Here is a 14,225-nt window from a genome sequence, read left to right on the forward strand (position 1 = left end):
GCTGAATTAAGTGAAAACTGGCATATGAATTTTGGGGTACAATAGCTCCTCTTTGCCTCTTGTGGTTGAAATGGTCACTGAACTTAACTTCTCGGTTATAGGTTCACAGAATCATAAAAGAACTCTTAAGAGATCAGCCAGCCCACCCCCTGCCCCCAGTAGTTTACTTCCTCACAACAACTGCAGATGATGGAGAAATAAGATAGTCTGTATTTAATAACTTTATTAATAATTTTGTTGGTGGTGATCTCAGAAGACACTCTAAAAAGTATAATCTGTGTCTGTTCCCCAAGTGTCTTCTACAGAAATGACAAACTGTCCTTTCACTCTGTAGCTTGACTGATACTCCCTGAGATTTGAAAAATACTGAGAACGGGCTGCTTCCAACATAATTTTTTAATTTATTTTTATTTTTTAGTAAAAGAGAGTATGTCTTTCTTACCTTGTCTTTATGATATGTGACATTGACCACAGAATCAGTAAAGACATCTTTGAAACTTTAACCTTCAGTAGAATATTTAAGAAAGAAACAAACATTTACTTGATACAGGAAGGAGTTCCTTAGTAGATAGGAGGTACTGAATGCTGTCTGCTAGTTTTCACCTTTAAACACAATGTAATGGGAAGTCATTTTTTGATTGTCATGACATTAGAGAATAGCATTATAAACCCTCTGAAATACTTCAAAGGATTAAACATAGAAGGAATAAAGTTAGCTCTGGCACAGATACTTGGATATAAGTAGATAAGAGCTCCTTTGAATTTGAAATGAGTATATGTAAGCCATATGCATTCTACTTAGCTCTTTCCTAGCGTAATCCTCAAAAACTTCGTTCCTGGAGGATGTAGGAGGACGATTGAGCCGTTTTAAGTCATGTGGATCACTAGATTTTTGGACTGATGTGAACTAGCCATGTTGTATGAGGATTGCTGAGGCCAGGTTGAACTGTTTTTTCATGTGAAGTCAAGGCAGTTTGCTCACATCGAATAGTTATTATTCAGCTTGCATAATGCTTGCAGAATCTGGCTCTCTATTCATGCATTCTGCCAAATCTAGCAGATGAAGGAGCATTATAAAATATTTGCAGGATGTTTGAGATATTAGAATAGGATCATAAATCAGGCATTTGCATTGTTTTGGAAAAGGCTGTCAGAACAATTTTTTCTGTACTTATGAAACCTATCTGCACCTTTTCATCACACAGCATTCTGTTCTCTATTCCTTTTCTCACTGACTACCTCCTCTAACTGTCAGGACTTTTGCAAACTAGTTTGTTTAGAATAAGTCAATGAACTTTTTTCTTTTTTTTTTTTTTTCCCCAATCATTTCCCATCTACAGTTAGCTTGCTCTGTCTGTCCCCTGAGGCACCTTTTCTTTACCTTTTCTTTCAATTGAGCTTCACGCTGAAATGACAAACCCTTCTATTCGTGGCTCAAATACACTGCAAACTCTTGCATTCCTCGGCTAAAAGATGTAGTGAGGACTATGGTGACCATTCTGGTAAAGGAGAGAATGACACAGTATCCTTTCTCATTCCATTTCTGCTTCCTAACACAACGGTGCCAGCACTAACTGTGCATATTTTTCTGACGTAGATACCTGTGCACTTGAAAATAGGTCCAAAACCCTCTCCTCTTGGCTGAAGCAGGAAGAAACTAGGGATTTGGGTACACTTGCTTCCACCCACTGGAGGTCAGCACACATCTTTGTAGGAAGTAGGGAGAAGCACTTTGGGCTTGTATGAAAAGGAACTGTTATGATAGTGGATATGATGCTCAGCATTGCTAGGAAGGTGTGTTGCCCTGCATTGTACCTGATTTCATCTGAAGACTCTTGATAGAAAATTACTTGCACGTTCTTCCACTTCATTGAGACAACGAATAGAAGTGGGGTTCGGAAAATGTCTATATTGTAAAGAGAAATGATTACTGGTGTTGAGCTTTAAGTAGCAAACAAATGAAAAAAAAAAACAAAATAAATTTTTTTCCAAGTACGTGAAGTGCAGTTGTTTAATTTATAAGGTTCAGGGGAAAGTAACTCCTTTCCTTTGAAGAGTCAAGTTGAGAATCAGGTTGAAGCAGTCAGAGAGGATGATAGGTCTGCAAACCCTGCTGAAGACAAAAAGTAATCTCCAGTAGTTTCCCAGATGGTCAGAATTTCACCCACAGATTTTTTTATGTTCGAAAGGACCCTGATGACTCTGTTGTCTGACAATCTGAATCACACAGGCAGTGGAATGAAAGGCCAGGCTGCTGCGGGGGAAGCAAGCAAATCTTGAGATCTGGAAATCTTGGTAGAAACTAGTGAGCTAGACAGCAGGGCTGTCTCATTCAACTACTTTTGTGAAGTCCCACAAATATTATTGAGTTTAAAGCTGTCTTCATATTCTAAATGTCACAGTAAAAATGTAGCAACAAAGGATTATTTGGCTTTACTGTTACTTAATAAATTCAGAACTAGAATACAGCTTTACAAGTGATTAATGTGGAAACTGCTTTGACAGAGAATTGATAAAATAATCCAGACAGAACAGTGAAAACTAACTGTATCAAGTACTCCCTTTTCAAAACAATCTCATAAGCAAGAAGTTCTGAAGACTGTCTTCCAAGCTTTTTCTCGAGGGCCATAATGAGATGGCATCTGTAATTGTTGTTATATGGATGTAAGTTCTTTGGAGAAATTTTGAGTAGCTTTATTGACACTTTTTGTATTAGATATAAGAAAAACAACTTCATCACCAGCAGAAGAATGAGAAGTACAAGGTTTAAACCCAGACCCTGAATACAGCCCATTACTGCTGTCCGTTTAAACAGAAATTTGCCAATGCTAAGGGAAGACAAACAAACGTCGTCTCCACTGCTACTTCTGAAAAGGAAAAAAAAGGCAACAACTAATACTACTATCAGAAAAAAAGGTGTTTCTGTCAGATAAGGAACTAAGAGCACATTCCTCACTAAATCTCTCCATCAGATGCGTAGCCTGTGTACTACTGTTACTAACCCCTTGCTCTGTAATCTCTCTGTATATATGTCTAATTTATCAGTTTCTTGTAGATTGTCAGCAGCCTGCTGCCTCCATACCGCCACACGGCTCACAACTAGCCAGGGGGCCAGATTGCCAGACTGTCAGGTAAACTGAACTAACTCTTTTCTCTTTGCAAATAGCTGTGTGCACGTCTGCAACTCCCCTTCTCTTCCGTATACAAAAGCTCTTCACTACACTTCTTCGCTAACAGCAAACTTTTAACAACTTGAGGAACAGTGATAATTTCTGCAGTGATAATACAAACATGAATCACAGAATTCATGTACTTATATCCATGTTAAATACGGAAAAGAATCCAAAGTTGGAACTTGCAGTCCTCACTTGATCTTTTTATGCAGAGAGTTTCTCAATGATGTCAAAATAGTAATGATTTTATTTTGTTGCTAGATAAATTTACTGAATTGGGGGACTACTAATTTTAGGGGTAGGTGTAGGCTTCCCTTTTGTAAGGTGGCATTTTAAAGGCATTTCTGAGATTTTAGCAGACACTTCTCAGAAAGCTCTCCCTGACCTGAAAACTCAGATCCGCTGCAGTCGGTTCTTAATCTTGTTGTTAAAAGTAAACTCCTCGTGTCCTTGCTTGTAGGTGGTGCAAAGGTCAAATCATGGTTCTGAGGCAGTTGAGTTAATCAAGGCACAAAACCAAACCTAAGCAAAAAGAGACTACAATACTTTATCTGTTCATGGCACATTCTGTGCATATATTCACTTTATGACTATACTCTCATTTGAAATAGGTTATGTTCTTTTTAGACCTTAGCCTGATCTGTAGTGACCAAGTTGATCTATAGCCCCACATATAATGAAGCTATTTCCCACACTTCATGTGCATGGAAGTCTGCAGTGGTGCCCGCTGGGGAATGGGTGCAGTAGAGCTTTCAGACCACACGTCGGGCACTGCCGAGCGCTAATTCTGCGAGTCACAGGGGATCTCTCAGTGGCCTTGGAACAGCCGCTTCATTTGTGCCTCTCTTTTATTGGCTATAAAGTGGAAGTATTATTAACTTCTTACTATAAAAGGGTATTAATGAAAATTTTACTAAGAAGTTGGTGAAAGTTCATGATAACTGATAAGTACCGTTTACTGGTTTGCAGTTTGGAGTTTTAGAGCATACTGAAAAAAAGTTACTAGTTCCATTTAAAATCCTTAACATCCCTGTGAAGTGGTTTCTGCTGTATTTTAGATGATACAACAATTTGAGAATATCATTAGGTGCTTTGGATATACAGAAGTTAAATGTCAACAAGTCTTATTTTAACCCTATTTAATTTACCATCACAAAACCAAAGCCTATTCTCTTCCTTCCAGAGCTACTCTCCTGGTGGAGAACTTACTCTACTACCGTCCTTCTCTAAATGCTAACAAACAATTGCTCCTGCAATTTTAAAAATTCTTCTCAGAATGGAAGACCTACCTGATTTACTGCCGCTATACTTTTGTCTGCAAGCATTACCTTGTTCTACAAACAAGCCCACAGAAATGGATAAGGTCCAAAGGAAAGTCTCAGGGTTTTCTGAATTCTGTCCCTGAATTCTTCCTCAGTTAGGAAGAAAACAACCAGAACTGGAAGTGTTGCTCAAGAGGCCTTTCTTGCCATGTTTCCAAATTAAAACAATGGTATATGGAAAAAAATAATGAAAATAAAAATATGGTTAATATTTTTAAAAAGTCAGATCAGTCATCCCACAAACAACACACACCTGTACACTTAGCTGAACTATTGACTTTTGGATGACTATTGGTTTTTGCCACTAGATCGATAACTCTACTGGTGAAGTGAAAATATCACGCTATTTTTATTAACACTGTTGTCTTGCTTGTCTCAGCCACATAGCTGCACAGCCTCGTAAAGCAGTGAGGCGTAATGAGATTTAATGCAAGTCAGCATGATGGCATAAGTTGCTGAGTGCTTTAAATGAAGTAATTGAAATCTGAAGTAAAATTTGAAGGCATTTAAAGAACCAGTTAGACTTACTGAGGTTCAGATCTTCTAAATCCAGCAGAGGAGGAAGACAGGAGCTTGTATTGACCTTTTTCGTCCTCTAGCAGTCCCTCCTGGTGTAGCACAAATTCTTTGAATCACATGGTGATGACAAATGAGGCAAATTAAAGCTCTGCCCAGCCCTGAAGTCACCTGTTTTGAGAGAGAGGTATGCTTGTTTTTTAATGTGGCAGTAATGTGGCCTCTCAGTGGCATTTCACCCAGGATTAAACAATAGCTTGTTAAGACTTGTAATTCACACAGATGTTTTCTGCATCCTGCAATATGTCTAACCATGTTCAAACTAGTTAATATGCCTGGCCATAACACAGACAGATTCACTCTGAACTTTAACATCAAATACAGAGATTTTTCCCTCATCCATTATCTATACTGAATTTTAAGTGGGACTTGTGTAACTCTGGATTTTTTAGTAATTATGATTCCAGTGCATAAGCTTCGATGAACCTCACTGGATAAGCTATGAACTGATTCAAGCCAAATGAAACTCCAGGAAACAACTAGTCAATTTATTTAGCTATACATTTAGCTATACTTTTGCTTAAGTCTGCATGTTTCAACTGGAACCTGATCTGGAGAATCTGTAAGAACTTTTCTTAAGAGATTTTTCTGAGTAAACTGATGCAGCAATGCATCAAAGTCTTGCTCTGCCTTCCATGCATCACCTCAATTTCTAGGTCCAGGAGTATGGGGTGAGCAACCATTCGTAGCATCTGTAGCTACCTGTCTGATGGACTACATTGGACAAGACTAAAATATTACTGTCATCCAATATTAAACAGAATGTGTCTGTCTTTGGTTCATACTCAGATTTCTCTTGAATGCAGTGAAAACCTCATTTTCATTATCAGAGGCCAAACTCTAGACCCAAGTTATCTATTAATGAAAACAAAAAACAAACCTCAAAAAACTGATACTGCAAACGAAATTAATATTTAATTTTAATAAGAAATAATGCTTTTTATTTAATATAAAATAGGAAATAAATTAAAAATAGGGTAAAATATTACTGCATGCAAAATGGTTGCATTCTGAAAATATCACGGGTCTGTTTATATTTTCCATTGCTTATTTGTTACAGTTACAATCAATGCCAGACAATATTGCATGTGAATGGCATCTTTAAGACAGAGAACAGAGTACTTACTAACACCGAAGGGCTTCGTATGCTATTTTCCAATTGATTTTAGAAAATACATGATTAGCATTTTGAGTGCCGGGGAAAAAAAGAGCTGCTTAAAAACAGACAATAATACTAAGACAAAAATGATACAGACTTCATTCATCAACTGAATGAACAGATCCTCAAATGATACCGGCCTTTAAAGAGACATTTGCAAAAATGTCTATTAAAACCAAATGTTTTTAAAGCTGCACATGTCCCATAGGGGAATTTAACAATGTTCTTCCTTATTCTCAGTTAATAGTCAACAGCTTCAGGTTCTTCCATGTCTCTCTATTGCTTTGTGTTATTAATCTCACCTGCCATCCTCTACTGCCTGTGACTGTCAATGTGCCTGATAGTTCAGCTCCAGGACCTGCTGCCACATTCACCTATACTGCCATAAAAAGCACACTGAATGCCATGTATCACTTGCTGATTCTGGTGTAATTTTTGTTTATACATTGCTACAGTAATCTGCATTATTGAACTGGATGTATTGTGTTCCTGAAGAGAGGATGGTATAACAGTAGAGTTTTAGGAAAAGAATCAAATCTACCAAGACTGCAACTGATGGGTGTATATATGTTGCTACAAAGGTGCCAGATCACCTTATAATTTTTTTCTCAATGCCCCTAATATTTATTATTGATTGAAAGGGAAATGGTGAGACAAAGTTTTATATTTCTTCTTTGCATAGAAGTGTGCTTGTATTTCAAAGTGAGAAGCAACGCAGAATTACCATGAAGAGAAAACAAACGTCATTCTAAGCACAGTGCTTCCTAATCTGAGCATAGTCTGCGATAGTTTGTATTACAGTATTTGCAGTCAGGGCTGACTTTGTACTGAAGGTCATGCCAAAACACTATTATGGTTGTGCATATTTGGGTAGAGCAGAATCCTGTGTGTCTCAAAGAAGTCCTCTTTCAAGCTATTGCTGTACATAACTAGTCTTAACTACAGCTATTTCTTCATCACTCCTCTCCCTCAGAGAACAAACATCATCTTGCTTGTTTTTAAAGCTGGGAAGGTAGCCCCAAAAGACAAACACTTCTCTGCTAATAAGCATGGCAAATGCCTATTGAGTTTGTTCCTTTCTGACAATCACAGAAGTCCTTTGAACAAAGAAATGGGGAAGCAGGGGACCTTTATCCTATAAAGGCAGTCTTTATAGGGTAACATGACTATTTTTTTGTTTGTCTTGTCGAAATGTGTTGATAAAGTTCTAATTTACTTTAATTTTTCTGAAGGACACAAGACTAGTACTTCTCCGAAGTCTATTTTGAAAACTTAGAATGTGCTGAAGACAGGAGCTGGCTCTTGATGAGTGGATAAGTTTGAGAGTAAATGCAGACCTTTTGGATCCATCTGCAGTCACTCCTGACAAACTCATTTGAGTAGAGCAGGCAAAGATCTCACTCAGATCCCTCTTTAGATGCTGTATCTGCATCTGTATGTGGCAGAGTATGGCAGAAGAAAAGGATAGTTACAGCCATGGAAAGAATTAGAGAAGACAAGTTTGGTGTCTCCTCAGAGTGTTTGATTAAACAAATCCAACTACTAAGCTTCAAGAAAATATTTTAGATCAAATATTTATGCCTAGGTGTTTAGAGTCAGACTAAATCTATATGTAAACTGAGGAGTCATAGTCCATAACACTAAACACTTTGGGACTGACCTATTCAGCTGAACACAAAACAAAGCTTGTGAGGTCCTGAGCTAATATAACCCACTCTCACGAGTGTCTCTCATTTTGCAATCAGGAAACTCATCTTCAGGAGTATTAATGTGAAAGAGAATCTAACTTAAGACATGCAAATCTATGATCTTCAAATAAGCCCAGAGGCGCAAGGACTGTGGCTCCTGCCGAACTGTAATACCTGTGGATTTGTGGTCATAGTCTCGCAGGCTTCTCTGATTTGAAAATGTCGACATTGCCATCTACTTTCTTCATGGTGATGGTGCACACTTCTTTCTGTCTTCAAGCAAGCACAGTGTCATTTCTTTGTTTCCCTAAGTAAATGCTATATGTGGAAATACAAACATTTTCAGTACTACTGGCATTTCCAGTGGCAGATTTTGAAATACCTCTGGCATTTCAAATTGATTCATTTCCAGCAATAGACTAATTGCATTCCTTCAGCCAACACTCCAATAGTCTGTGCTGCAGAGATAATATGTAACAGCACGGTTTCTAAAGAAGGAAAATGGAAAAGGCAAATTTTCTTGAAGACAAGGACATAAATGATTGTGCTTCATTACATATCCCACTGTTGAGCTTGGAATTACTTCAAGACTAGAACATTTGACGCATTAGGAAAAAAACTCTTCCCAGACACATTAAAGAACTGTTTTGGGGGTTTTTTTGATAAATTGCATTTACTTGCATTCTGTTTTGCTATCTTGTTTTGCCACATGCTTTCCTTGAAAGTTTGATGACTGCCACTTAGCTTGACATTGGCAAGATGAGCTGAAGTTCACCCTTTTAAAACAGGGCAGGCCAAGGTTGAGGAATCATACCCGACTCACTTAAGCTGTGTCCACATTGCCTACTGCAGTGTAACATAGACTGCTGAGCTGCCTTTAAATGAGCAAACCTGATTATGCAAAGCTTTTCTAGCAGGAGCACCCTGCAACTCCGCACCAAGAAGTGGGGTATCTTTGTGTTAGCTGCCCCTTATCGTTGTGCCGCACTGCTAGGCTGCTGCTCCAGCCGCGCTTGGTTTGCTGAAAGGTGGTTCAGACCTCTCTGCACTATATGACAGTGTACACTATAAATGCACATTTAGAGGCTTCAGGGGTGAATGCTGTTATCAGACAAATTGTAAGTGAAAAACTGTCAAATGACAAAAGTATATAACAGAATTGAAGAGGATTCAAACAGCACAAAACCAAAAGAAAACAAAACACAACCCCACCCCACCCCCCCTTTGGAAGAGTTAATTACAAAATATGTAATGGTTATGTTGCCTGATGAGGAAGGTTACACCACATTTGTATGAATATACTAGGAAATAGGTCACATGCAGTAAGAAACCACGTTTTCACAAAGTTATGAAACCTGATTTCCAGACTGGCATTGTCCTTCATTTCAAACAATCAGTTGCATATAGAAAATCTTTAATGCTCACATAAATATGGAACCTGTATTTTGCCCTTCAAATTTGCTCCCGCATTTTGCACATGCATTCATTTCTCTGCACAGCGTTTTTCATCAGAGCATGCAAACAGCAACTGGGTACATGAACTGCCAAGCAGGATATCTGTGCCACTTCATGTGTGCATCCAGGTGTCACTGAATGTGTGCGCACTGAGGATTTTCTTTATGTCTACTGTGTATCTGAGGGTACAGATTTATAGATGAGGCTTCATCCCCTTTTAAAGTTTGTTTCTGGCCCTGTACTATTTGTGTGCATGTAAGACGTTTGCCGTGTATTTTAAGCACTTCTTCTCTTTTTTGTTTAATTTTCAGTCCTAATGCTCTTCCAGAAGAGCAGCCACATTCCAGCTCCCAGTGTGCCCCTCTCAACTGTCTCTCTAAGCCTCCTCCTTACCCCTAATCTTCATATGCAACGTAAGAGAAAACGCAAACAGAGTGGAGTTCATGCAACAAAGGTTGGGGTTGTTCCCAGCAAGGGGCTAGACAATCCTGCCTTGTTGCTGCATTGACAAATCTGGATTCATATCCCCTGCTCTGGCGACTGAGGGAAGGTTGAGAAGAAGAACATAAAGCACAGAGTCCAACCTATCAAGAAGACTTTTTATGGTTCCTCTGATTGTATTCAAACTTTGCTATCACAACTAAAGTGTAGTGAAATTCAACATCTTGACAAAAACGTTCCTCTCAGCTGCTTGGCTTTACCTCTGAAATAATGAGAGACTTAAGCCAATACTAAAAATAGTATGTTACAAAAATCCTACCCTCACATCCTCTAAGTTCAGCCATAGGAACCAGTTCAAATTTCCTTTTGTCATTAAGGGTGTGATATTTATTTCTTACTTTATTTGCACCAGAATTTTTTGTTTATAAAATAACAGTCTTTTTTTTTTTTTTTTGTGAGAGTTGTATTTAATTGATTTTATTTTTTAAAAACAAGCAGAAATAGCTGAAGTGAAGAATGACTGTGTTAAAAAGAGGCTTGTTGCATTGGCCAGCATATGGCCAATTTTTATTGCACAAAAATGTTGGAAAGGGGTTGAATTGGAATGTTAACAATGACTGTATATTTTGCTGCTGCACTGATATTGTTTATGCACTTGGTTTTTTAATTCCTATGACACTAGCTTCTGGTTTTGTTCTAGGTCTTCACTGAAAGATAATTATTAAGCCTAAGAAGGAGATGAAAGGATGATGTATTGATTTGTTTTCAGTTGTTTGCTTGCATTGTAATTATATTTTTGCATTTCAGACAAGTAGATGAATTGGTGCTGTTTTTTGGGGTTACTTTCTATTTGGTATCTGAGAAAGAAAATCTAAAACAAGTAAAATGCTGTGTGCTAATTAAAAACATTCTTTCCTTCCACTCCCATATTCAGGATACTAGCTTGAGGCCTTACCATGGAAGGCTAGTATGAATGGCAAAGTTGTATGCATTTCATGTGAAGTATTCTGTGGTGAAAGAACTCATGCAGGTAGGGTTAATGGTGTGGATCAAAGTTAGCAGAACTTTGCTGTAGTGCATTTTTTCCTTGCCAAAAATCAACAGACACAGAACCTTAGCTCATGTCAGTTTATGACAAATACTCAGGTGATCTACGCTACGCAGACTCTATCGCAACAGTGCACAGTGTTCCTAGTTAAAGATTCTTTCCTGTAAAAGCTGAGTAAGTCTGGGTTTTTTCTTAAAAGTGGTGAGTTTCAGAACAAAATCAAGGATAGGGGAATTTATTTTGCACAGTACCTGACAGCAAGGCAAGCGGCTAAGTTAGGGGGTTATGGTTCAGCATCTATGGGCTTCCCGTCTGGTCATCAGCTAGGAAAAAAGTCTGCAGTACTGCCTACCTGCCTACTTGTTGGTAACTAGCAGACTCCTTGCTTTGCCAGGTGGCCTTAATTTATTCACAGAAGAAAGGCTTAGATATTTCCACATGTCTTTATTCCTTCTCTGCAGCATACGTATGACCTACAAGCGGGAAACACAGTACAGCCTAAGGTACAGAGCAGGTGGGGAAAAAAAATTGCTGCAGGTGTGGTTGGAATAATTCTTTCATAGTCTGCCTGAATCTGAGAAAATTAAGTCAGTCTTCTGTTAGTAACAGTGCTTATCAAATGTTACAATACACAAAACATCAGCAGAGGAAAGAATCAGTGACCATTCAGTGTGCCTAACAAATCATTATTACCATAGTACCAGTAACGAAGGTGCTGTAAATAGAAATACTCTGTGTCATCAACAACGTATGTCATGTAACCTTGGCAAAGCAGCTGAGCTATTGTAACAAAACATTCAGAGTCAGAGATGGAGAAAATAAGAACAAACTGACATCCAATTCTGATCGGATCAAACAGACAACACTTGGCAGTGTTTCGACTTCAGTTTCCATGCAGTTTGCATGATTCTTCTCATATACATTTACCTCGCTATTCAGTATCATACTTAACCTACGTGTTGTCTTGTCATATAAAAGTCAAGTGAAACCTTGTTCAGCTCTGTCCTAATGCCTGACACAGATTAGCTGCTCTTTTGATTTTTATTTTTATTTTGAAAAATAAAATTGATTTTTATTTTTAAAAAAGCAACATTTTGTCTGAGGCAAATGCTGCCTTCAAAAAGTGTTTCAGAACTCCTGACCTTGTCAGACTGGTGTATGAATATTGTACAGTGGCCACGTCTGCATCCAACAAAGACAGCTACTGTGTATTGTTAAAAAGAAGAATTTGCATTGCACTTTGAATGCAGTTACTGCAGGCTGCACTTGGAATAGTTTTTGCTATTTTCATATCCAAATCAAACACATTTTCCCTGGATTTAAGTTAAATTAAACAGAAATTCAGTGAAATACATTTCCTTTGTGTACAGATATGAATTTATTGGAAAAAATGTTGTATCGGAACAGTTGTTTAGAAACATATTTGTTTCGAGTTGTGATTTGCAGAGCAACTTTGGGAAATTCAAACATTGAACTGGTATGTCCATGTGGATGAAGAGTTACGAAACAGCATCCAATGGTATAGAAATTGTGGCCCTATTTTATAGAAATAAGAGAGTTTATTGAATTTTTTTATTGTCTTAAACTTTAAATTCTTCATTTCTAAGTTTTCAATTTACATTTTTTTATATGTAATAAAAGTTAAGTGTTGGAAATGTAAGAGGACTAGAAACAAACCAACTTAAATGTACAAATGGCTGTAGTTATTGCATTGTAAGTTATAAAACAGTGTAGGTCCCGGGGACAACTTTTGACAGTTAACCAGTACAAAATAAAATACATACCTTGAACTTGAGATGATAAACTCTTCTTTATTACATAATGATTGGTAACATACAATTTTGTAGGAAATACTTACATGTGGACAAAAACAGAAATGAAAGCCTGTTTTTTAAAGGGTTGCAAAATATTGTATTTTGCCCATTTAAAATTAATTTATGATGTGTTGATATCTATTCTGATTTTTAAAGATCAAGAAAAAATTATACATGTATTTGTAACAGCTGAGTATACTCAGAAATGCTGAAATGTGTCCTACACAGTAAGGAAGCGATTCAAATCCTGCTCTGACTTTTGTATCTGAAATACAGCTTTTGTTCTCTATGATGACCTTGAATTTGGATTTGGAATAGCCTATTCAGTTCTAGGGCAGTTTGGTTTGGGTTTTAGTTTCGGATGTAGTGAAAAATATTCCTTGTTCAGTGAAATGATCCATTTCTGGAAATCCAGTTTATAGGAAAGAGGGGGGGTGAATAGAAAAAAAATCAAATATAAGGGGATAAAAAGATGAATCAATAAATTGTAAAATGTAATAGTATGGAAAAATATATTTTCTATCAGTCAGAAGATAAATGGAGGTTTTACAGAAAGAGGAAATATTACCATTTTTCATGCTAATCATATAGAAGTTTCTGCCTTCTAGATGGAGGCAACAGTGATATTCTTTCTGGTTGATGTGACTGTCAAGTTGGCATCTCTGTGCTTTCTCCATCCATATTTTTTGCAGTAAATTAATGTAATCAGAGCTATACAGTAGGGTTCATAGAATGAAACTGTAACTAACACTGCAAGTTTTAATGCCAACATGACTTTTAGTTTATTTTTTATTTTTAAATATTGTGAACTTAAGCCATTTGCCATATTTAAGTGTGAACAGAAAGGAGTTTATGTTATGAAATATAACCTCACTTATGAAATATGACCTCACCTATGAAGGCTGCTCATGATAGTTATGCTGGAAATAGTTAAGCAATCAGTAAAATATGACCCAGTCCTTATCACACCAGGAGTGACACCCATCTGTCTGGGCTGTTATTTTGATATCAACCTTATCGTTCAGTGTGCAATGCCAAAGTCAGTAGCTGTGCTACCAATTCCACTATAGCTCGATTGATCATCATCACATGGTACAGATTATAACAGCCCTTCTGGGGTTTGTTCCTTTCTTTGGTGGAAGATGCATGTCCACTGAGGTTACAGTAAATTTCTTTCTTTTGTACTTCAGATATCTTCATTTGAGAATGGCAGGCACTGATGTTTTACCTTTGAAGTATGATAGTTGCTATATTTACCTCTTTGAAAATTCCAGTCATCACTTTTCTTCAGTTTTCCTTTGCTGTGTGTGCAGTGAGTCTGAAAGGGATGTACCATATTGAGACTTTTTTTTAGCCATTAAGAGGTTTTTTTAGTATAATTAAGCGTCCTGTGGAAAAGAAACAAAAAATCAATTGCCTTTTGCCTTCAGGCACAAATACATCTAAATATGCAATGTAAAATGCTTGCATGAGATTCTTAACATCATGTAGCTTTTCCATATCCATAACTAAGCTAGAAAATTCTTATTTCTTGTGCAATCTGCATAAT

At 37.3% G+C, this 14,225-nt stretch overlaps 1 protein-coding gene across 1 annotated transcript in view; it reads left to right on the top strand.

The window, feature by feature from the left end:
* Positions 1-10,488, top strand: part of BICD1 (bicaudal D homolog 1 (Drosophila)) — a 49,370-nt gene extending 38,882 nt beyond the window's left edge. Inside the window, exons 6-7 of the mRNA XM_009706113.1 lie at positions 3,056-3,131; positions 9,685-10,488. Of these exons, the coding sequence (XP_009704415.1) occupies positions 3,056-3,103 (48 nt within the window). The 3' untranslated portion in view covers positions 3,104-3,131; positions 9,685-10,488. The remainder of the gene's footprint in view (positions 1-3,055; positions 3,132-9,684) is intronic.
* Positions 10,489-14,225: the final 3,737 nt, after the last annotated feature.

This window comes from Cariama cristata, unplaced genomic scaffold (genome assembly GCF_000690535.1).
Source record: "Cariama cristata isolate BGI_N322 unplaced genomic scaffold, ASM69053v1 scaffold14308, whole genome shotgun sequence".
NCBI classification, from domain to species: Eukaryota; Metazoa; Chordata; class Aves; order Cariamiformes; family Cariamidae; genus Cariama; species Cariama cristata.